The sequence below is a fragment of the Oncorhynchus masou genome, chromosome 9 (assembly GCF_036934945.1).
Source record: "Oncorhynchus masou masou isolate Uvic2021 chromosome 9, UVic_Omas_1.1, whole genome shotgun sequence".
Taxonomy (NCBI): Eukaryota; Metazoa; Chordata; class Actinopteri; order Salmoniformes; family Salmonidae; genus Oncorhynchus; species Oncorhynchus masou.
Window position 1 is genome coordinate 22,100,745 of NC_088220.1, and position 25,572 is coordinate 22,126,316.

General features: G+C 46.6%; 1 protein-coding gene across 1 annotated transcript in view; it reads left to right on the forward strand.

The window, feature by feature from the left end:
* LOC135545679 (X-linked interleukin-1 receptor accessory protein-like 2) overlaps positions 1 to 25,572 on the forward strand; it is a 516,578-nt gene that overhangs the window by 276,728 nt on the left and 214,278 nt on the right. Inside the window, exon 3 of the mRNA XM_064973464.1 lies at positions 6,436 to 6,709. Within this exon, the coding sequence (XP_064829536.1) occupies positions 6,436 to 6,709 (274 nt within the window). The remainder of the gene's footprint in view (positions 1 to 6,435; positions 6,710 to 25,572) is intronic.

Genomic DNA, 25,572 nt, shown 5'->3' on the forward strand with positions numbered 1-25,572 from the left:
ACTTCTCCAGCTCCATAACAGGAGGGGCCATAACCCTCCCCACTTCTCTAGCTCCATAACAGGAGGGGGACATAACCCTCCCCACTTCTCCATAACCCTCCCCACTTCTCCAGCTCCATAACAGGAGGGGGCATAACCCTCCCCACTTCTCCAGCTCCATAACAGGAGGGGCCATAACCCTCCCCACTTCTCCAGCTCCATAACAGGAGGGGCTCCATAACAGGAGGGGACATAACCCTCCCCACTTCTCCAGCTCCATAACAGGAGGGGACATAACCCTCCCCACTTCTCCAGCTCCATAACAGGAGGGGACATAACCCTCCCCACTTCTCCAGCTCCATAACAGGAGGGGACATAACCCTCCCCACTTCTCTAGCTCCATAACAGGAGGGGACATAACCCTCCCCACTCCCCTCCATAACAGGAGGGGACATAACCCTCCCCACTTCTCTAGCTCCATAACAGGAGGGGGACATAACCCTCCCCACTTCTCCAGCTCCATAACAGGAGGGGCCATAACCCTCCCCACTTCTCCAGCTCCATAACAGGAGGGGCTCCACATAACCCTCCCCACTTCTCCAGCTCCAGCTCCATAACAGGAGGGGACATAACCCTCCCCACTTCTCCAGCTCCATAACAGGAGGGGGCATAACCCTCCCAGGACATAACCCTCCCCACTCTCCAGCTCCATAACAGGAGGGGACATAACCCTCCCCACTTCTCTCCAGCTCCATAACAGGAGGGGCCCCTCCCCACTTCTCCATAACCCTCCCCACTTCTCCAGCTCCATAACAGGAGGGGACATAACCCTCCCCACTTCTCCCTCCCCAGCTCCATAACAGGAGGGGCCATAACCCTCCCCACTTCTCCAGCTCCATAACAGGAGGGGACATAACCCTCCCCACTTCTCCAGCTCCATAACAGGATGGGGGCATAACCCTCCCCACTTCTCTAGCTCCATAACAGGAGGGGACATAACCCTCCCCACTTCTCCAGCTCCATAACAGGAGGGGACATAACCCTCCCCACTTCTCCAGCTCCATAACAGGAGGGGCATAACCCTCCCCACTTCTCCAGCTCCATAACAGGAGGGGGCATAACCCTCCCCACTTCTCCAGCTCCATAACAGGAGGGGACATAACCCTCCCCACTTCTCTAGCTCCATAACAGGAGGGGGCATAACCCTCCCCACTTCTCTAGCTCCATAACAGGAGGGGACATAACCCTCCCCACTTCTCCAGCTCCATAACAGGAGGGGACATAACCCTCCCCACTTCTCCAGCTCCATAACAGGAGGGGACATAACCCTCCCCACTTCTCCAGCATAACAGGAGGGGACATAACCCTCCCCACTTCTCCAGCTCCATAACAGGAGGGGACATAACCCTCCCCACTTCTCCAGCTCCATAACAGGAGGGGGCATAACCCTCCCCACTTCCCTCCATAACAGGAGGGGGCATAACCCTCCCCACTTCTCCAGCTCCATAACAGGAGGGGGCATAACCCTCCCCACTTCTCTAGCTCCATAACAGGAGGGGACATAACCCTCCCCACTTCTCTAGCTCCATAACAGGAGGGGGCATAACCCTCCCCACTTCTCCAGCTCCATAACAGGAGGGGGCATAACCCTCCCCACTTCTCCAGCTCCATAACAGGAGGGGCCATAACCCTCCCCACTTCTCTAGCTCCATAACAGGAGGGGACATAACCCTCCCCTCCACTTCTCCAGCTCCATAACAGGAGGGGACATAACCCTCCCCACTTCTCCAGCTCCATAACAGGAGGGGACATAACCCTCCCCACTTCTCCAGCTCCATAACAGGAGGGGGACATAACCCTCCCCACTTCTCCAGCTCCATAACAGGAGGGGACATAACCCTCCCCACTTCTCCAGCTCCATAACAGGAGGGGACATAACCCTCCCCACTTCTCCAGCTCCATAACAGGAGGGGACATAACCCTCCCCACTTCTCCAGCTCCATAACAGGAGGGGGACATAACCCTCCCCACTTCTCCAGCTCCATAACAGGAGGGGACATAACCCTCCCCACTTCTCTAGCTCCATAACAGGAGGGGCCATAACCCTCCCCACTTCTCCAGCTCCATAACAGGAGGGGACATAACCCTCCCCACTTCTCCAGCTCCATAACAGGAGGGGACATAACCCTCCCCACTTCTCCAGCTCCATAACAGGAGGGGGCATAACCCTCCCCACTTCTCTAGCTCCATAACAGGAGGGGCCATAACCCTCCCCACTTCTCAGGAGGGGACATAACCCTCCCCACTTCTCCAGGAGGGGACATAGCTCCATAACAGGAGGGGCCATAACCCTCCCCACTTCTCTAGCTCCATAACAGGAGGGGACATAACCCTCCCCACTTCTCCAGCTCCATAACAGGAGGGGCCATAACCCTCCCCACTTCTCTAGCTCCATAACAGGAGGGGACATAACCCTCCCCACTTCTCCAGCTCCATAACAGGAGGGGACATAACCCTCCCCACTTCTCCAGCTCTATAACAGGAGGGGGCATAACCCTCCCCACCTCTCCAGCTCCATAACAAGAGGGGGACATAACCCTCCCCACTTCTCCAGCTCCATAACAGGAGGGGACATAACCCTCCCCACCTCTCCAGCTCCATAACAGGAGGGGCCATAACATATTTATTTTCCTCTGATAAGATTGTTTTTTTCTGCGCCGGAGTGTAACTCATTTCTAGATTTATATCAAAATGGCTGTAACCCCTGCTCCCCCGTTTATACCTCTGTAAAGCTACATGTCCACTAAAAGCTATTCATTCACATTTCTCAAGAAAATCCTAAACAAACTATCAAATGCAAGGACTGAAATTGCACACCAGCACAAAATATTTGGTGGGCTATAGCTCTGACGTTGACTTTTTTCCTGCTCTCAGCTGTCATTGCTGAAATTGCTATACTGCTTCATGATAAACTTGGCCAGTGTGCAGCAGCCAGGTCAAGCTATTATTATTAAAGCAGGTGCTGAGATCTACACAGGATTTTACAATGGATTGTGATTCTCTGTTGGGCTTAGTAGCTGTGAGGGCTGACGACCAGCAGCTAGAGACCTCAGTACTGGTTTACAGCCCCTTTGTACCGACACACTGTGCGTGTGTATTTCATGGTGATGCCTTTATGTACCATTGTAGCAGACTATATTTCAATTTTTCAGTGGCTTTTCTTGAAAAGGTGAGAGAGTTAATGGACAGTTTCATGACATTGGGTTGTTATGTTACATATGTTCAGTCCGTCCCACCAGTGGCCTGCTTTATGACACATCCTGGTTACTACTTTATTCTAACTTATTTTCAGACTCAAATATTATAGGTGGCGTTGTGCAAATGGGGATCTGTTGCAGCAGCTGACTGGAATTGTTAGGCCTCATCGTCACAATGAATAGCTCCCTCCTCAACCTTGCCACAGTGGCAAACACCAGGGAGGCAACGATGAATGACTCATTCAGAAAAGTGCTTTGCGGCTGTGACTTCAGACAACATATGGTTGCTTCTCCTGCTCCCGTTTATTTAATCTGTAACTTGAGCACTCAGCGTTGTTTGGCTGTGCCTTTTGTCCAAAAGACAGTACATTAACCTAGCAGATTGAACTAATGCGCGCCGCTTCTGCTTTCCTTGCATCTCATCTCCCACATGTTTGAGCTCTCACAAATAAACTCAGGGAACATCACCTTCCATCGTAACCCCTCCCCTTGGCTCCAGCCTGCAGTTCGGAGCCATCTCCTCCTCCTCCTCCTCCTCCTCCTCCTCCTCCTCCTCCTCCTCCTCCTCCTCCTCCTCCTCAGGCTCACTTGATGGATGTAATTTCCCCTTGTCAATTTTGACTTCCTGTCTATGTCAGGAATTCATTTTCCAACCTGGCAAGACAAATAATTATCCAGAATAATAGAATCTATACTGTAAATCGCCTTGGTGGCAGACCTCAACACATTACAATGGACAGTTTTTCAATGTAAAACATATTTATAGGACACAGAGAGCTGGGACATGTACCTGGAGTCTGTAATTCCACTGATGTGCAACTGTGTTTCTGTAGGCAATTGGGGCTGTCAGCTTTTCTCTTCAAGTTGACATCCGTATTTATGTTCCTCTGACTCAATGTCTATTATGACAGATGACAAAAAAACTGTCTTCATGTCTTCAATGAGTTGTCCATCCATGTCGCTGGCTGACCTGGCATTTGGGGTTTGTAATGTGAAAGCATCCTACTGTACTGTAGTCACACAATGACAAGAGTAGCAGTCCATTTTAGGCAATTCACTGGTTATTTTTGGCCATAGACATACAGTACATCTTAAAGTAGTTATTATTTGAAAATGAACTGTGTTCATGGTAGAGTAAATTATTTTCTTTGCCTTTCTACAACAGCAGTGCCTTAGCTGCTGACTGGTTTATCCTAAATAACCCTGCATTAGTCTGATTGTGACTATGACCTTCTCTGCCTCTCCCTGTCATACGCTATTGTTTCACACCATGTGTCACGGGTTCAAAGCTCACCAGCATTAAGGCAATCTTGACTGGCTCATCATTACTGGCTCCTGTGGCTTTCCCCCCACTACTCACCTATGGATGACAATGGAGAGAGAGGAGAGCGGCAGCTAATTACCGAGTACAACTTGAAATGTCTTTGAAGCCTAGCTAGAGAGCTCCCATTTAGGATGCAAATGAAAATCCAAACGGAGAATATGAATATGAGATGAGATGTTCTTCCTACTGCAAGGCACTAGTGTGAATACTGTAGGAGTCATTTGAATTTGACCCCCACAGTATAGGCTTAGTAGCTTCCATTTTCTGTAGCTCTATTATCAAATCAAACTTTGTTTGTCACATGCACCGAATACAACAAGTGTAGACCTTACTGTAAAATGCTTACTTACAAGCCCTTAACCAACAGTATAGTTCACAATAAAATAACAATAACGAGGCTATATATAGGGGGTACCAGTACCGAGTCAGTTTGTGGGGGTACAGGTTAGTTGAGGTAATTTGTACATGTAGGTAGGGGTGAAGGGACTATGCATAAATTCTAAACAGTGAGTAGCATCAGTGTACAAAACAAATTGAGGGAGTGGTCAATGTAAATAGTCTGGTGGCCATGTGATGAATTGTTCAGCAGTCTTATGGCTTGGGGGTAGAAGCTGTTAAGGAGCCTTTTGGTCCGGTACCGCTTGCCGTGCAGTAGCAGACAAAACAGTCTATGTGACTGGAGTTTTATAGGCTTTTTTCTGACACCGCCTATTATATAGGCCCTGGATGGCAGGAAGCTTGGCCCCAGTGATGCACTGGGCCGTACGCACTACCCTCTGTAGCTCCTTATGGTCAGATGCCAAGCAGTTGCCATACCAGGTAGTGATGCAACCGGTCAGGATGCTCTCGATGATGCAGCTGTAGAACCTTTTGAGTATCTGGGGACCCATGCCAAATCTTTTCAGTCTCCTGAGGGGGAAAAGGTTTTGCCCTCTTCAAGACTGTCTTGGTGTGTTTGGACCATGATAGTTTGTTGGTGATGTGGACACCAAGGATCTTCAAACTCTCGCTACACTACAGCCCCATTGATGTTAATGGGGGCCTGTTCAGCCCGCTTTTTCTGGTAGTCCACGATCAGCTCCTTTGTCTTGCTTACATTGAGGGAGAGGTTGTTGTCCTAGCACCACACTTTCAGTTCTCTGACCTCCTCCCTATAGGCTGCCTCATCGTTGTCGGTGATCAGGCCTACCACTGTTGTGTCGCAGCAAACTTAATGATGGTTTTGGAGTTGTGTTTGGCCACGCAGTCGTGGGTGAACAGGGAGTACAGAAGGGGACAAAGTACACACCCCTGAGGAGCCCCGGTCTTGAGGATCAGCGTGGCAGACGTGTTGTTGCCTACCCTCACCACCTGGGGGCTGCCCGTCAGGAAGTCCATGATCCAGTTGCAGAGGCAGGTGTTTAGTCACAGGGTCCTTAGCTTACTGATGAGCTTTGTGGGCACTCTGGTGTTGAACGCTGAGCTGTAGTCAATGAATAGAATTCTCACATAGGTGTTCCTTTTGTCCAGGTGGGAAAGGGCAGTGTGGAGTGAGATTGAGATTGCGTCATCTGTGGATCTGTTGGGGCGATATGCGAATTGGAGTGGGTCTAGGGTAACCGGGAGGATGCTGTTGATGTGAGCCATGACCAGCCTTTCAAAGTACTTCATGGCTACCGACGTGAGTGCTACGAGGCAGTAATCATTTAGGCAGGTTACCTTCGCTTCCTTGGGCAAAGGGACTATGGTGGATTTGGGTTTTCATTGCTCCATGCATTGTAGGATGAGGTTTTGGCTCTTAGTTCCTAGTTTTAGCAAGCAAAGTATTTCATGACACCAACAACCACTCTATTTGCACCAGTCCCCTAACCATATGTACTACTTCCTCCTCCACAGTGGACGGCTGCATCGATTGGTCGGTAGACCTGAAGAGGTACCGGGTCCTAGCAGGAGAACCAGTGAGGGTGAAGTGCGCCCTGTTCTACAGCTACATCAGGACCAACTACTCCATGACTCAGAGCGCCAAGCTCCGGCTCATCTGGTACAAAAACAAAGGGGACTCTGAGGAGCCTATCATCTTCTCCGGCCATCGGCTCAGCAAGGAGGATGACTCCATCTGGTTCCGCTCAGCTGAGCTGGAGGACAACGGCTTCTACACCTGCGTCCTGAGGTGGGTTTATTTAGTTCCTGTGCCTCTGAGGAATGAAACAGTTGAGCTTTTCTTGCAGTAACCCCCAACCAAGCACCATGTTTATTTTAGTCATCCGCAGCCCATTGAAAGCCCACATTTTCAGGAAGTGAGTGTTCATTGGATAACAGCTCATGACTGATCTTGGCTAGTGGTCCCACATATTGTACTGTAGTTTGAGAGGCCCTAATTTATCCATTTAGTTTACATCTACTTTCCAAAGCTACTGTGGTGAGTCAGTGTGTCTATTGTGATGCTGAACAGCCTCCTTGTTGCACGCCCACCGCGCCAGCCAAGCAAGCCCTGCGATTGCACACAGCATAAGGAGGAGGGAGAGATCCACATCGCATGCCATGTTTCATTTCCTCGCGGAGGAATGCATGACTGGCCTTGCGAGGTTAGTTCACCCCTGACACTGAACTGTGGTTGACTCGTGTTGTGGAACATGTAACTGACATTCCACAAAAGAATAGGCTTTGCCAAAATCATTAATATCAAATCCATGATGTTCCTGTCAGTTCTATGCGAGAAGGATTGTGCTAGAATTCCCTCCTCGGATTGTGACATCAAACAACCTGAGAATTATTTGATGAATAAATAAAAGGTGTTTTTATAACATCTAGTAAAAATATTTCCCTGTTCCTAGCTACTTTACCGTAAGAGTCAATGGTGAATAGAAAATAGAGACAGCCTGACAGAGGCTTCAGCAAAACTCTCCTCAGATGAAGATCCAGCCCCTCTCTAACAAAGATGATGCTTCTCCCTGGCCAATAGTAAGTGTTTTCTCCCTCCTCTGCACTCCCCTCATGCTACGCTAACAGTCTATTTAGGAGAAGGTCCTGTCACTTTCACCTCGCTACTTATTGGACTTACTTTCCCACCGAGTTGGTCATAGCAACAGCCACAGCTCAGACAGCCAGGCGCATTGCATTCCAATGTGTTAGCTAGCTGGAGTCATCAAGCTGAGCCTTATTCTTTTGCCTGGGGAACGGCAGATCGTTTGGAAGGAGAAGAAAAAACAATACTGGAAATTGAAGTGGCATTTTGCCCTGTGAAATGTGTTATTGAAAATAAGACACTGTATACAGTGTTGTATCTCTATGAAGTAATCTCAATATCCTCCAAATTCAATTAATTGTCTGTCAAAGATGTTCAAGGTGAAAAGAAGAGAGAAGTCCTCTTTTCATGCTTTAGTTTCCATTAATGGTGACTCTTGATCCCTGAAACCAAAGGAGCAGAAATCCAGATAAGTGGTGTTTTGGGTTTCTGGAGATCCCCAAGCAGCTTCTTTTAATTAACCCCCAGAATACTGAAACTCCCAATAATGATACAAAACTACATCAGCACATAGGAAGAAAGGCAGGCAGCACCCAGTTCTGAATCTAAAGGTAGGAATGTACAGTCTTCTCAGAGACAATTGCTGTAAAATGACATTGGCAGATGCTGCTGTGTCTGAAATGACAGGTTGGCTCTGAAATGACAGTTTGGCTCTGGAATGACAGGGTGGCTCTGGAATGACAGGGTGGCTCTGGAATGACAGGGTGGCTCTGGAATGGAGGAATGTATTTTCTCAGAGGGTCTGCTGACCGCAGGAGGGGTAATATTCTGTGTCTGTCTCAGGCCCCCTACGCAGACCACTTGGAATAAAACAGACATCTTCAAACACACACACAAACATACACAGATACACACACACAAACACACACTAGCCCTGCCATCGAGGCCTTCATGGCAGTTATATGGGGTACCAGGCGATGTCCTGTTTTATTGCAACATGAACAGTGACTAATCATGCCTGAATGCCAGAGAATCTCACAGCACCAGCATGACATGTTAAGCTGTAGCCAACGAGTCGATGCAATCTGCCCGGCTAATGCGCCTCGAGAGATAGATTCACCACACCTTTATTTCTCATTCTCTCCAGTGAGGCTAGACGAACCTCCCACATCACAGCACTGATGGAGGGAGAGGCATTTCACACCTTCCCCCAAACAATGGACACACGCTTAGCTTTGTTCAATAACTTTATGCCGAGGAGAGATACAACACATGTTCCCAATGTCTGAGGGATGCCTCTTATACAACACATACACAGTACATTATCTGAGCAAGGCTATCCCCCTGAGGCCTGGAGGGTAATATGTGCCGTGCCACCTGTCTTTTTCTCCGCTCATAAGATAATTGTTCTTTCTCCAATCGCCCGGATGTCACAGACCTTTTCTTTCAAAGCGGTCCAGGTTTTTAAACCTTTCTATTAATCTGTCCATGCAGGAGCCCATTGGAGAGAGAGAGCCAGAGAAGTGAGTCTGTTCTTTGGCACTGGCTGAATCTACGCTACCTCGCTTGCCAGTTCAATTCGAATATTAAACGCTCAAGCTTCAGCTTTGACAAGAATCAACTTTTAAACTCTCAAAACCACATTTATATTTACTTGGGCAGAGACTATTGATATAAATGTCTACAAAGAGGGGATGGAGAGTGATCTGTCAGGCTTTCATGGAATCACATCAAAGACAAATCTATGGGTATACAGTAACTCACCAACCAGTGGTTAAAAATGTTTTCAGTAAATACATTACAACGGGTCTAGACTTAAACAATCATTGTTAAAATGCTGTTCTACTAGATAAGATGTAATCATTTTGTAATGTGAAGCTTCACCATTTGAGGCTGTGTTCTACTAGACGAGATGTAATCATTTTGTAATTTCAAGCTTCACCATATGAGGCTGTGTTCTACTATACGAGATGTAATCATTTTGTAATGTGAAGCTTCACCATTTGAGGCTGTGTTCTACTAGATGAGATGTAATCATTTTGTAATTTCAAGCTTCACCATATAAGGCTGTGTTCTACTAGACGAGATATAATCATTTTGTAATGTGAAGCTTCACCATATGAGGCTGTTGTAATGGGGTGCGTGCTGGTGGCAGGGTAGTCAGGCACAGGAGAACGAACTTGGTATGAACGTAGTATTTTAATAAATGCTCACAAACTGTGGGTACAAGTGGGTACAAAACCCATCGCACACCATTACATACATAACATACAAAGTACCAATACATAAAACAAACAATCACCGACAAGGACATGAGGGGAAACAGAGGGTGAAATACATGTAATTGATGGGAGCCAGGTGTGATGGAAGACAAGACAAAACCAATGGAAAATGAAAAATGAATCACTGATGGCTAGAAGACCGGTGACATCGACCTCCGAACACCACTCGAACAAGGAGAGGGGCCGACTTCGGCGGAAGTCGTGACAGTACCCTGGAGCCGTGCGTCGACACTGACCTCGGGGACGACCCGGAGGACGAGGCACAGGGCGATCCCAATGGAGACGGTGGAAATCTCGCAGCATAGAAGGATCCAACACGTCCTCCACCGGAACCCAGCATCTCTCCTCCGGACCATACCCCTCCCAGTCCACGAGGTACTGGAGGCCCCTCGCCCGACGTCTCGAATCCAGTATGGTATGAACAGGGTACGCTGGGGCGAGGAACCTCCCGCACCTCAGACTCCTGGAGCGGGCCAGCCACCACCGGTCTGAGGAGAGACACATGGAACGAGGGTTAATGCGGTAATCCGGGGGGGCTGTGACCTATATCATACCTCGTTCACTCTCCTCAGGACTTTAAATGGCCCCACAAACCGCGGACCCAGCTTACGACAGGGCAGGCGGAGGGACAGGTTTCGGGTCGAGAGCCAGACCCGGTCCCCCGGGGCGAATATGGGGGCCTCACTGCGGTGACGGTCTGCACCAACCTTCTGGCGCAGCACGGTGCGCTGAAGGTGGACAATGTCCCTCCGCGCGCCGGAACTAGTCATCCACCTCAGGAGCCTCGGTCTGACTCTGCTGCCAAGGAGCCAGAACCAGCTGATACCCCCAAAAAAACTGTAAGGGAGAGAGGTTAGTTGAGGAGTGGCGGAGAGAGTTGTGGGCCATCTCTGCCCAGTGCACGAATGCTGCCCACTCTCCCAGCCGGACCTGGAAATAAGACCTCAGAAACCTGCCCACATCCTGGTTACTCTCTCCACCTGCCCGTTACTCTCGGGGTGAAAACCTGAGGTAAGGCTGACCGAGACCCCCAGACGTTCCATGAACACCTTCCAGACCCTTGAAGTGAACTGGGCACCGCGATCAGACACTATATCCTCAGGCCCCCTGTAGTCCCGGAAGACGTGAGTAAACAGGGCCTCTGCAGTTTGTAGGGCTGTAGGGAGACCGGGCAAAGTGAGGAGACAAGAGGACTTAGTAAAACGATCCACAATGACCAGGATCGTGGTGTTACCCTGTGAAGGTTGAAGATCGATTATGAAATCCACCGACAGGTGCGACCACGGCCGTTTTGGACTGGTAAGGGTTGTAGCTTACCTCTGGGCACGTGCCTAGCAGCCTTACACTGGGTGCACACCGAGCAGGAGGAAACATAAACCCTCACATCCTTAGCCAAAGTGGGCCACCAGTACTTCCCACTAAGACAGAGCACCATCCGGGCCGATCCCAGGATGACCAGAGGAGGGTGACGTGTGGGCCCAATAGATCAACTGGTCGCGGACAGCAGACGGAATGTACAGACGCCCAGCTGGACACTGAGGGGGAGCGGGCTCTGCAAGTGACGCCCACTCCATGTCCGCGTCCAGCTCCCACACTACCGGCGCCACCAAGCAATAGGCAAGGAGTATGGGAGTGGGATCCATGGGCCGCTCCTCTGTGTTATACAGCCGGGAAAATGCGTCTGCCTTAATGTTCTGGGAGCCTGGTCTGTAAGAAAGGGTATACACAAAATGGGTGAAAAACATGGCCCTTCTTGCATGGCGAAGGTTCAGTTTCCTCGCCGCCCGGATGTACTCCAGATTGCGGTGGTCAGTCTAGATTAGAAAAGGGTGTTTAGCCCCCTCAAGCCAATGTCTCCACACTTCAAGTCCATGACGACAGCCAACAACTCCCGGTCCTCCACGTCATCGTTTCGCTCCGCCGGGCTGAGCTTCTTCGAGAACAAGGAACAAGGGTGGAGAGAGCTGAGAGAGCACAGCTCCTATCAAATCAAATCAAATTTATTTATATAGCCCTTCGTACATCAGCTGATATCTCAAAGTGCTGTACAGAAACCCAGCCTAAAACCCCAAACAGCAAGCAATGCAGGTGTAGAAGCACGGTGGCTAGGAAAAACTCCCTAGAAAGGCCAAAACCTAGGAAGAAACCTAGAGAGGAACCAGTCTATGTGGGGTGGCCAGTCCTCTTCTGGCTGTGCCAGGTGGAGATTATAACAGAACATGGCCAAGATGTTCAAATGTTCATAAATGACCAGCATGGTCAAATAATAATAATCACAGGCAGAACAGTTGAAACTGGAGCAGCAGCACGGCCAGGTGGACTGGGGACAGCAAGGAGAGATCATGTCAGGTAGTCCTGAAGCATGGTCCAAGGGCTCAGGTCCTCCGAGAGAGAGAAAGAAAGAGAGAAAGAGAGAATTAGAGAGAGCATACTTAAATTCACACAGGACACCGGATTGTACAGGAGAAGTACTCCAGGTATAACAAACTGACCCTAGCACCCCGACACATAAACATATGCAGCAAAAATACTGGAGGCTGAGACAGGAGGGGTCAGGAGACACTGTGGACCCATCCGATGACACACCCGGACAGGGCCAAACAGGGAGGATATAACCCCACACACTTTGCCGAAGCACAGCCCCCACACCACTAGAGGGATATCTTCAACCACCAACTTACCATCCTGAGACAAGGCCGAGTATAGCCCACAAAGGTCTCCGCCATGGCACAACCCAAGGAGGGGTGCCAACCCAGACAGGAAGATCACATCAGTGACTCAACCCACTCAAGTGACGCACCCCTCCTAGGGACGATATGAAAGAGCCCTAGTAAGCCAGTTACTCATCCCTGTAATAGGGTTAGAGGCAGAGAATCCCAGTGGAAAGAGGGGAACCGCCCAGGCAGAGACAGCAAGGGCGGTTCGTTGCTCCAGAGGCTTTCCGTTCACCTTCACACTCCTGGGCCAGACTACACTCAATCATATGACCCACTGAAGAGATGAGTCTTCAGTAAAGACTTAAAGGTTGAGACCGAGTTTGTGTCTCTCACATGGGTAGGCAGACCATTCCATAAAAATTTAGCTCTATAGGAGAAAGCCCTGCCTCCAGCTGTTTGCTTAGAAATTCTAGGGACAATTAGGAGGCCTGCGTCTTGTGACCGTAGCATACGTGTAGGTATGTACGGCAGGACCAAATCAGAGAGATAGGTAGGAGCAAGCCCATGTAATGCTTTGTAGGTTAGCAGTAAAAACTTTGAAATCAGCCCTTGCCTTGACAGGAAGCCAGTGTAGGGAGGCTAGCACTGGAGTAATATGATCACATTTTTTGGTTCTAGTCAGGATTCTAGCAGCCGTATTTAGCACTAACTGAAGTTTATTTAGTGCTTTATCCGGGTAGCCAGAAAGTAGAGCATTGCAGTAGTCTAACCTAGAAGTGACAAAAGAATGGATTAATTTTTCTGCATCATTTTTGGACAGAAAGTTTCTGATTTTTGCAATGTTACGTAGATGGAAAAAAGCTGTTGTTGAAACAGTCTTGATATGTCTTCAAAAGAGAGATCAGGGTCCAGATTAACGTCGAGGTGCTTCACAGTTTTATTTCAGACGACTGTACAACCATTAAGATAAATTGCCAGATTCAACAGAAGATCTCTTTGTTTCTTGGGACCTAGAACACGCATCTCTGTTTTGTCCGAGTTTTAAAGTAGAAAGTTTGCAGCCATCCACTTCCTTATGTCTGAAACACATGCTTCTAGAGAGGGCAATTTTGGGGCTTCACCATGTTTCATTGATATGTACAGCTGTGTGTCATCCGCATAGCAGTGAAAGTTAACATTATGTTTTCGAATGACATCACCAAGAGGTAAAATACTGTTTTTAGTGAAAACAATAGTGGTCCTAAAACGGAACCTTGAGGAACACTGAAATTTACAGTTGATTTTTTGGAGGACAAACCATTCACAGAGACACACTGATATCCTTCCGACAGATAAGATCTAAACCAGGCCAGAACTTATCCATGTAGACCAATTTGGGTTTCTCCAAAAGAATGTGGTAATCGATGGTATCAAAAGCAGCACAAGGTCTAGGAGCACGAGGACAGATGCAGAGCCTCGGTCTGATGCCATTAAAAGGTCATTTACCACATTCACAAGTGGAGTCTCAGTGCTATGATGGGGTCTAAAACCATACTGAAGCATTTCGTATACATGGTTTGTCTTCAGGAAGGCAGTGAGTTGCTGCGCAACAGCCTATTCAAAGATTTTTGAGAGGAGTGGATGATTCAATATAGGCCGATTAGTTTTTATATTTTCTGGGTCAAGGTTTGGCTTTTTCAAGAGAGGCTTTATTACTGCCACTTTTAGTGAGTTTGGTACACATTCGGTGGATAGAGAGCTGTTTATTATGTTCAACATAGGAGGGCCAAAAGCACAGGAAGCAGCTCTTTCAGTAGTTTAGTTGGAATGGGGTCCAGTATGCAGCTTGAAGGTTTAGAGGCCATGACTATTTTCATCATTGTGTCAAGAGATATAGTACTAAAACACTTAAGTGTCTCTCTTGATCCTAGGTCCTGGCAGAGTTGTGCAGGCTCAGGACAACTGAGCTTTGAAGGAATATGCAGATTTAAAGAGGAGTCCGTAATTTGCTTTCTCATAATCATGATCTTTTCCTCAAAGAAGTTCATGAATTTATTACTGCTGAAGTGAAAGCCAGCCTCACTTGGGAAATGCTGCTTTTTAGTTAGCTTTGCGACAGAATCAAAAAGGAATTTCGGATTGTTCTTATTTTCCTCAATTAAGTTGGAAAAATAGGATGATCGAGCAGCAGTAAGGGCTCTTCGATACTGCACGTTACTGTCTTTCCAAGCTAGTCGGAAGAATTCCAGTTTGGTGTGGCGCCATTTTCGTTCCAATTTTCTGGAAGCTTGCTTCAGAGCTCGGGTATTTTCTGTATACCAGGGAGCTGGTTTCTTGTGAGAAATGTTTTTAGTTTTTAGGGGTACAATTGCATCTAGGGTATTGCGCAAGGTTGAATTGAGTTCCTCAGTTAGGTGGTTAATTGATTTTCATTCTTTGGCGTCCGTGTGTAGACAGAGGGAGTCTGGAAGGACATCAAGGAATCTTTGTGTTGTCTGTGAATTTATAGCACGACTTTTGATGTTCCTTGTTTGGGGTCTGAGCAGATTATTTGTTGCAATTGCAAACGTAATAAAATGGTGGTCCGATAGTCCAGGATTATGAGGAAAAACATTAAGATCCATCCACAACATGGGACAAAGCTAGGTCCAGAGTATGACTGTGACAGTGAGTAGGTCCAGAGACATGTTGGACAAAACCCACGATGATGACTCCGAAAGCCTTTTGGAGTGGGTATGTAGATATTTTCCATGTGAATATTAAAGTCACCAAAGATTAGAATATTATCTGCTATGACTACAAGGTCCGATAGGAATTCAGGGAACTCAATGAGGAACGCTGTATATGGCCCAGGAGGCCTGTAAACAGTAGCTATAAAAAGTGATTGAGTTGGCTGCATAGATTTCATGACTAGAAGCTCAAAAGACGCAACACCTCCGACTTTGCGGGATGCACTGGGAATATGGTCACTAGTGTAGCCAGGAGGTGAGGCCTCATTTAACACAGTAAATTCATTAGGCTTAAGCCACGTTTCAGTCAGGACAATCACGTCAAGATTATGATCAGTGATTAGTTAATTGACTATTACTACCTTTGAAGTAAGGGATATAACATTAAGTAGCCCTATTTTGAGATGTGAGGTATCATGATCTCTTTCAATAATGACAGGAATGGAGGTGGTCTTTATCCTAGTGAGATTGCTAAGGCGAACACCGCCATGTTTAGTTTTGCCCAACCTAGGTCGAGGCACAGACACGGTCTCAGACACGGTCTCAACCTCCACTATGAACGCCAAAGAGGGATCCGGATGGGCCAGCACAGGAGCCAAGGTAAACAGAGCCCTCAGGTGACCGAAAGCCCTGTCTCACTCAGCTGTACACTGCAAAGGCACCGGACCCCCCTTCAGTAGTGAAGTAATGGGAACTGCTACCTGACCAAAATCCTGGATAAACCTCCGGTAGTAGTTCGCCGCACCTCCTTTACTGTGGTGGGAGTTGGCCAATTACGCACAGCTGCAATGCGATCACTCTCCATCTCCACCCCGTGGAGGCTTTATTATGACGTGGAAATGCGATACCCTAGGAGGGAGACGGACTGTTGGAAGAACAGGCATGTCTCAGACTTGACGTACAGGTCATGCTCCAACAGGCGACCAAGCACTCTGCGCATGTGCTCGGCACGTGCAGCGGAGTATATCAAAATGTCATCAATAAACACCACTATACCCTGCCCGTTCCAGTCCCTGAAAATCTCGTATACAAAATGTTGGAAGACTGATGGCGCATTCATCAACCCTTATGGCATGACGAGGTACTCATAGTGCCCAGAGGTGGTACTCAAAGCCGTCTTCCACTCGTCTCCCTCCCGGATACGCATCAGGTTGTAAGCGCTCCTGAGATCTAGTTTGGTAAAGAAGCGCACCCCGTGCATTGACTCTATTTCTGTTCCTATGAGCGGTAGTGGGTAACTATACCTCACCGTGATCTGATTTAGACCCCGATAGTCAATACACCCCATCCTTCTTCTTCACAAAAAATAAACTCGAGGAGGCGGGTGAAGTGGAGGACCGAATGTACCCCTGACGCAGGGAATCGGAGACATATGTTTCCATAGCCTCCTGTGAGAGGGGATACACATGACTCCTGGGAAGTGCAGCGTCTACCAGGAGATCTATCGCACAATCGCCCCCATCGATGAGGTGGTAATCGAGTCACCTTCTTTTAGAGAAGGCGAGAGCCAAATCGGCATATTCAGGGGGAATGTGGTCTGGACTCTCCACCGTAGTAGCACCAACGGAAACCCCTAAACATCTACCTGAGCGCTCTCGACCACCCCGTAAGAGCCCTCTGTGGCCAAGAAACAGTGGGGTTATGCCAAGCTAACCAGGGTAGGCCCAGCACCACGGGAAACGCAGGAGAGTCAATAAGGAAGAGACTAATTATCTCCTTATGATTCCCCTGCGTCACCATGCCCAGAGGAGCGGTGACCTCCCTAATCAACCCTGACCCTAATGGTCGACTATCGAAGGTGTGAAAGGGGAAAGGCACATCCACGGGACAAATGGGGATCCCTAATCTATGGGCTAAAGCTTCTCGGGTGGGTGATCGAAGACTGCCCGGAACCGGTGGGTGAACTCCTCAAACTGGTCCAACGCCGCATCTCGCTCTCTCCACACGGCGTTGGCCCACTCCAGGGCTTTCCCGGTGAGGCATGAGACGAGGGCAAACATCCTCTCTAGGTCGACCGTGGCCAGATAGAGGTTTAATTGAAGGAGGAAACCCTGGCAGTGTGCAGCACTCCCGTCGTACTCCTGGGGCAAGGAGAGATGGATTTCACTGGGTTCAGGAGGGAAAGGGGAGCTCAAGAGAGACCCCGGTTGTGCTGGTGGAGGCGCTGGAAGAACTCCCTGTCTCTCCCAGCGGTCCAATGTCTGGACAACGTCTATGGCGGCACCAAGATGGTAAAGTATTACTGTAAAGTATTACTGCATGCTCCTGGACGCTCTCCTCTACCTCTATGGCCGGAGTACCTTTTCCTGCTGACTCCATAGAAGGGTCGGTAATTCTGTAATGGGGTGCGTGCTGGTGGTAGGGAAGTCAGGCGCAGGAGAACAAACTTGGTATAAACGGAGTAATTTAATAAATGCTCACAAACTCTGAAAACCAACATATACAAAATGAAGAAAGTGGGTACAAAACCCGTCGCACACCATAACATACAAAGCACCAATACATAAAACAAACAATCACCGACAAGGACATGAGGGGAAACAGGGGGTTAAGTACACAACATGTAATTGATGGGACTGGATCCAGGTGTGATGGAAGACAAGACAAAACCAATGGAAAATTAAAAAATGGATCAGTGATGGCTAGAAGATCGGTGATGTCGACGGTCGAACACCGCTCGAACAAGGAGAGGGGCCGACGTCGGCGGAAGTTGTGACAGCTGTGTTAGAGGGTAGACCGTCTTTTAGGAAAAATCTATCCAAACAAAATAAAAATACCTCCTGAGACATTATTATTGATAGATAAAACCAGTTAGTTATCAGACACGCAGACAGACAGAGATTCTCACAGACAGGCAGCTAGGCAGTGTAGCTATGAGATGTTAATTTGTAAGCCCCTCACTTGCAGAACATCATATAGCATCTGAAAGCTATGATCCTTATTGATGTCAGCTGTTAAATCCACTTCAATAAGTGTACATGAAGGGGAGGAGACAGGGTAATAAAGGATTTTTAAGCCTTGAGACATGGATTGTGTATATGTGCCATTCAGAGGGTGAATGGGCAATACTAAAGATTTAAGTGCCTTTGAACTGGGTATGGTAGTTTGTCAAGAACTGCAACGCTGCTGGGTTTTTCACGATCAACAGATTCTTGTGTGTATCAAGAATGGTCCACCACCCAAAGGACATCCAGTCAACGGCAGACCAGTGGTCGAAAATGGGTCATTGATGAAAGGGGACAAAGGAGGCTGACACGAACTACGCAGAGCAACAGACTGGCTACAGTTAGTCAACTGAAAGTCCAGTAAAACATTGGTGCCCAAAGTCCCATAAAAGAATGCACAATTCGCCGTAGCCTGTCACAAATGGGGTATGGCAGCTGACGACCTTACAGAGTTCCTCTTCTTTTAGCAGACAACAAGAAACTGTGGTTGCAGTTGGCTAAGAAACAGAACACTGGACTGGAGAATTGGAAAAACATTGCCTGAATTGTGGTTTCTGATGTTTCACACTGATGGGAGGACTAGAGTATGGAGAAACCACGAGTACATGTATCCATTCTGCTGTGTGTCAACATATCAGGCTGATGGTGGTTGTGTTATGGTGTGTGCTGTGTTTTCATGGCACACATTGGGCCCCTTGATATAAGTGGAGCAATATTTGAATGCCACTGTAACAATCTGGGTGTCGTGGGTGTGGAGTCAAAGGCAGGAGACAGAGAGTACAGTACAATGCTGTGCTCTTTAATGCACTAAACGCACCTCAGGGTGCTAACAATGATCACGGCCCTAAAACACAGGGAATGTCAAAATGACGATTCAAAAAAAGCACGACTAGGAACTAACACGTTCCTCTGATACAGAGTAGAAGGTTACAAAGAATAATCCCCCACAACAACCAGGCGGGCCGGCTGTCTAATAAAGACAAACTAATCATATACACAGGTGCTACTAATAAACATACAAGGAGGGGGAGGAAAGACAATCAGTGGCAGCTAATAGGCCGGTGACGACGACCGCAGAGCGCCACCCGACCGGGAAGGGAAACCACCCTCAGCCGGACTGGTGACAGCCACAGGATTTCTGAACAGCATTGGCAATCAGGTGCATCCCTTTATGGCAGCAAAAGAATGCACAATTCGTCGTAGCCCAACACGAATGGGGTATGGCAGCTGACGACCTTACATTCCAGTGTATCCATCTGCGAATTGATTTTTTCAGCAGGATAATGCCACAATGGTTCCAGGAACATGACAGTAATTTTTAAGCTTACTGCAGTGGCCTGCCCAGTCACCAGATCTCAATCCAAGATGAAACAAGCTATTCAGAGTAGAGATCCACTACCACCCAACTTGACACAACTGTGGGAAGCATTGTTATCAACATGGGCCATCATGCCTGTGGAACGCTTCCCACACCTTGTAGAGTCTATGCCCTGGCGACTTGAGGCTGTTCTGAGGGGAAAAGGGGGGAAACATGTTCATAATGTTTTGTATACTCAGTGTATTTTGAAACTGTGAGAGTGATAGTTAAATCCGTTTTCAATTTCATTGTATTTCCATTGTGAATTCATGCAACATATCTTGACTGACATACTGTATCATTTGACCACTACAGTGAATTTGTTATGATAATAATCCATATAAAGTGCAGTAATTTGTTAAATTAGAGGTACGTGTGAAAGGGAAACCGTTGTTGAAATACTATAAAAGTCTGAGATAATGGGAAACCCAATGAGAGGCTAATATTGCTCTTTTGGGAAGATTGGTAGAAGCTTTTTTGCAGAAAGTACAGATTGGCTCATCAGATATCATTTCCCATGAGGATTTAAGACCTGCTTTAGAGAGGCAAAGAAACACATGCCATTCCAGTGCACATCCAAGTGCTATCCTCTCTCAGGTTTTAGTCAACAGCAACTTTTCAGTGGGAGCTTGCTGATCGACATCTCACAGCCCTCGATGAGCCAATGTTTTGGATGCAATCATCAGCAAAACAAAATGTAACATACAATTTCCATACACCATTGCACAACAGGTTGAAGTCCAGAAGGGTTTCTTTGCCATCAATGGGCTCCCAAATGCAAGCAGAGCAGTAGAAGACAGCAACATCGCCATAAAAGCACAATCCCAAAACAAGTTATGTGAACAGAAAGGCTTTCCACTCTTAATGTGCAGGTGATAGGTTATGTGATGTGCAAAAGACGCTGCTGAATGTGGTGGCCAGGTGGAATGCACGACTCACAGAACAGCAATGTTGGCCTATACTCCTACAGGAGACAGCTGTTGAGGATGGATGTCTTATTGGTGAGTTGCCTACTCATTTGAGGGATATTTGCCATTGCTAAAGCAACTTGAATTGCCCTAATGGTCCGCTCTTTGTACCTATGTTTTTATTTTTACTGGTCAAGCCTGTGTGTTGAGGCACAGATCTGGGGAAGGGTATCGAAAAATTTCTGCAGCATTGAAGGACCCCAAGAACACAGTGGTCTCCATCATTTTTAAATGGAAGACCTTTGGAACTACCAAGACTTCATAGAGCTGGCCGCCCGGCCAAACTGAACAATCGGGGGAAAAGGGCCATGGTCAGGGAGGTTACCAAGAACCTGATGGTCACTCTGACAGAGTTCTTGAGATCCTCTGTGGAGATTGGAGAATCTTCCAGAAGGACAACCATCTCTGCACCACTCAATCAGGCCTTTATGGTAGAGTGGCCACACGGAAGCTACTCCTCAGTAAGAGGCACATGACAGCCCGCTTGGAGTTGCCAAGACTCTCAGACCATGAGAAACAAGATTCTCTGGTTGGATGAAACCAAGATTTAACTCTTTGGCCTGAACACCAAGCGTCACATCTGGAGGAAACCTGGCACCATCCCTACGGTGAAGCATGGTGCTGGCAGCATCATGCTGTGGGGATGTTTTTCAACAGCAGGGACTGGGAGACTAGTCAGGATCGAGGCAAACATGAACGGAGCCAAGTACAGAGAGTTCTTTGATGAAAACCTGCTCAAGAGTGCTCAGGACCTCAGAATGGGGCGAAGGTTCACTTTCCAACAGGACAATGACCCTAAGCACACAGCCAAGACAACGCAGGAGTGCCTTCGGGACAAGTTTTTGAAAATAGCTGTACAGCAACGCTCCCCATCCAACCTGACAGAGCATGGGAGGATCTTCAGAGAACACATGTGTGGCAAGCTTGTAGAGTCATACCCAATTAGATTTGAGGCTGTAGGCACTGCCAAAGGTGCTTCAACAAAGTACTGATGTAAGGGTCTGAATACTTATGTATATGTGATATTTCAGTTGATTTTTTGTAAAATATTGGAAAACATGTCTGAAACCCTGTTTTTGTAATCAATTTTAGAATAAGGATGTAATGTAACAATATGTGGAATAAGTCAAGGGGTCTGAAGGCACTGTACATTCCCAGCGGGCTTTAAAGGGATGATTTTGACCATACAGTGTATGGTTAATTAGGGAGTGTTTTGAAATGCAAATAGAAGAGGTTGTGCCCGAGCACTGAGGCTGAGAACAATTGGTATTTATCAATTATTATGACGTTTGTAGGATTGTTTGATAAATCACACTTTTTCTATGAGTACAAACATTCAAAATTCCTTTCATAAAGAGAATACGGAGTAAGGAGGTTTGATGCTGGAGAAAACCTGGCTGTATCGTTGATATGCTGCTCTGCGTAGCAGCCCCATAGGGACCACTCTCGCGCCCATTTAACCTTGAACATCACACAATCCCATTGATCCAGGTTGAACCAACTCCTGCAGATTAGTGATGTGGAGAGTTTCATCAATGGCCCATGAGTCAACAGAAACCCCATTATCCTGTGTAGTGATGAGGTACTCAGATTCTTTCACACATTGACATGTTTCTTGCCATTGCTTTTCAACACCTTTTTAAAATGTGATTTCCTTGTACATTCTGTCTGTTTGATCTTCTCTTGGTGTGGAGAGAGAGCGAGAGAGCGAGAGAGAGAGAGAGAGTGAGTCTGTTACTTTTTCTCTCCAAAGATCATTTACACTGGAGCGGCAGGGTAGCCTAGTGGTTAGAGCATTGGACTAGTAACCGGAACATTGCAAGTTCAAACCCCCGAGCTGACAAGGCACAAACCTGATCAGGCAGTTAACCCACTGTTCCTAGGGGGTCATTGAAAATAAGAATTTGTCCTTAACTTTACTTGCCTAGTTAAATAAAACTGGAGGTTTAATTGCTCCAGAAGTAGGGTTTTCATGGTTCATTCCCAGTTAGAGTGGTTACAATTAAATTGGGGGCTCATGTTCTCTTAAATATTTTGCATTCCTCTTTAAAACTTGACTACATTTTCCTCTTTCTCCCTTACAGAGAAATGGTGGAAATTATTTCTCCCCCCCCATTTTAATCAATTTGATTGGCCTACATCTAGATTTAAACTGTTGCATGTAACATTCTCTCTCTCTTTCTGAAATCCATCTTTAGTAAGGTGCTTTATTAAGTTCAATGAGTTTGATGTAATTTTTCACACAGCAGAGCAATTGAGGCAGGGAGATTGTGCAGGAAATTCTGCCCACAGAGATTTTGAAGAACTTGCAAAAGCATCTGGGGACCTGATAAATCCATTCATAAGCTCATAAAGCTTTTGCATTGCATCACAATTAATGCCAATGACATCAACAACCATTTCAAACTAACCTACATAAATTGCTTTCATTCCTTATTGGCAAACATTGTAATGAATGCTCAGGGGGAAAAGATGTAGATTCACACGCAGAGCACGGCAGGTGTTTATTTCACCTTCGCAGAAGGCAGGAATCGGGGTCACAGGCAGGCAATGGTCATACACAGGTAGGCAAACAGGCAGGCGAATCAAAACTCGGACTGAAGGCTATAACTGGTTCTCACAAACGAGCTAGGAAAAGGCTTAGTAGAGTCAAAATACTTCACAAAGGCACAAACAGAATGAACTGAACTAAATAAGGAGCTGATGAGACCAGGTGAGTAACTAACAGGTGAAATCAATGAACAAAAATGAAAGACAGGGCTACGTTCAAGAACACAAAGAAACAGGGCTACGTTCAAGAACACAACAAAAAAGAACACAAGGTTTATTAAGAAAATAAATACAGAACCTTACACAGATGGACAAGTGCCTTCTCATTAGGGAGTGTACGTTATTTATTTAAAGGCTTACCTGGAGAAAATTGGACCTCTGAAATAAAAATGGTTGGCCCTACCCTATATTTTAACGAAACCCTCCCTGAATGCTTGAAAAAAAACAAGTGACCCTCCCCTATATCCAAAATAATCATGAAAACATAGTAGATAGCAGAGAACATGTCTACCATTTACCCTCACTTCTTAGACAGACCAGAGCCTTAGAAATGCAGTTTTAGAAACTGTTCTTCGTCCTGTAAGCATTTATATGGCAATGTAGAAATGTTGATAGTGCACAGGGCTGCGGGCTGCGGGCCAGAAGGTTGTGGGTGGAAAGATCTCCTTTATAGGAAAAGTATTGCATGTATCTACCATCGTATTTGCAGGTACGAGAAAAATATGCCTTTTATAAATGCATTTCATGCAGTTCTATGTCATTTTACATGACCGGAGACAGCAGAATCTTTTTTAATAGCTCACAAATGACTAAAGTTTCAAGAATGGACAGAGAGATAGCCTTATAATAAGATGAACACAGGCCTATGTCTTATTTCTAATGAAACTGTCCATTTGTAAATAATTCAATCTGAGATGTCATTATGAATCTGAGCATGGTACTTTCAGAAGTTAGACCTACTTTTCCACCAGACTGAGTAGTCCAACCGACGCGAAAAAAATGTAAGCTTAACCCAATAAAATGATGTTGAACCAACCTGGAATAATAATTGAAATGAAATCTGTGCCCAGTGGGTCACAAATGTTTCCCTAAAAGCTGTCTGGGGTAAAAACATCTTCCGTATCACAGAAATGATAGCGACAAAATTAGATTAAGTCCATTTTTTGTCTCCTCGGTATTGAAGGTTGTAGCCTCTAAACATTAAAGGACCGAAGCGCCGTTATAAATCACTTCTTATAATCAGATCCTTTTAATTTTCTTTAAAACCTGCTTTTTGCCATTTTCTTTAACATAAGGTAGGCATATGTCATATCCTCACATGCTGTATTCCCTCAATTTGAGTCCTGGTTTTAATTTAACACACCAAGCAGTTCACTGACACGGAGGTCAGGTATTTAAAGAGTTCATGGTGGGTGGAGGAATTGGCCAACAAATCTATGGATAGCAGCCTGGTAGGTCTACCTCTTATTTCTTAAAGAGGAAGAAATAGGCTCCAACACTCAGCCCTCTGGTTGTTAGTAAAGTCAAATTAAAATAGGTATGGTCTAAAGGAACTATGTCTACTTGAATTTGCCTTCTTTCAGAACCATGAGCTGTCCATTTCTGATTGATTGTGCTTCAAGTTTCAGCACCACAATGGAAGTTACTCGAATCTGGCTAATATTGTGAGGTCAATAACTCTGATAAATTGCTTCTTCATGGTCAAGAAACATATTGTTTTTATTGAAACAAATGATGGATCATTCGATTGAGACCACACTAATAGCCTATAGCGATGAACACCAATCCAAGACATTCCTCGTCAATCCCCAAACATTTCTTTAAAAGAAGAATGATAAAGCCTTTTTCTTTGCTTCGCAGTGGGATTCAGCAGTCCTAGTGCCTGGAATGCAAAGTGTTCCTATATTGAACCATTTAATCTGTCTGAAGGTAGAACTCCAACTACCCGGCAGGCCCAGAGAGCAAAGCAAGTGCACCCATAGGCCTACAGCTTGCCAATCAGATAGCTCAGATCACCGTGTCTGCACAGTTTCCCCTGGTTTCCTTGAGCCAATGACTGTAAAAAGAAGCTTTGAACACACAGCAGTTAAAACCATGACTAGAGAGAGACTCAACGAATACAGCAAAGAGCTACTGTTTTTATGAGGACGTTATAATGACACAAGTTGAGTCCCAGATGCAGATGGTTGGAGTCTAAGATGTTTAATAATCCAAAAAGGAGTAGGCAAGAGAATGGTCGTGGACAGGCAAAAAGGTCAAAACCAGATCAGAGTCCAGGAGGGACAGAGTGGCAGACAGGCTCGTGGTCAAGGCAGGCAGAAATGGTCAGGCAGGCGGATACAGAAACAGGCAAGGGTCAAAACCGGGAGGACTGGAAAAAGGAGAATAGCAAAGGCAGGAGAACGGGAAAAACCACTGGTTGACTTGGAACATACAAGATAAACTGGCACAGAGAGACAGGAAACACAGGGATAAATACACTGGGGGAAAACAAGCGATGCCTGGAGGGGGTGGAGACAATAACAAGGACAGGTGAAACATATCGATGTGACAAAGTTCATGATTAAGTTGTTATTCAGCATTGTCAACACTTTGTTCAAC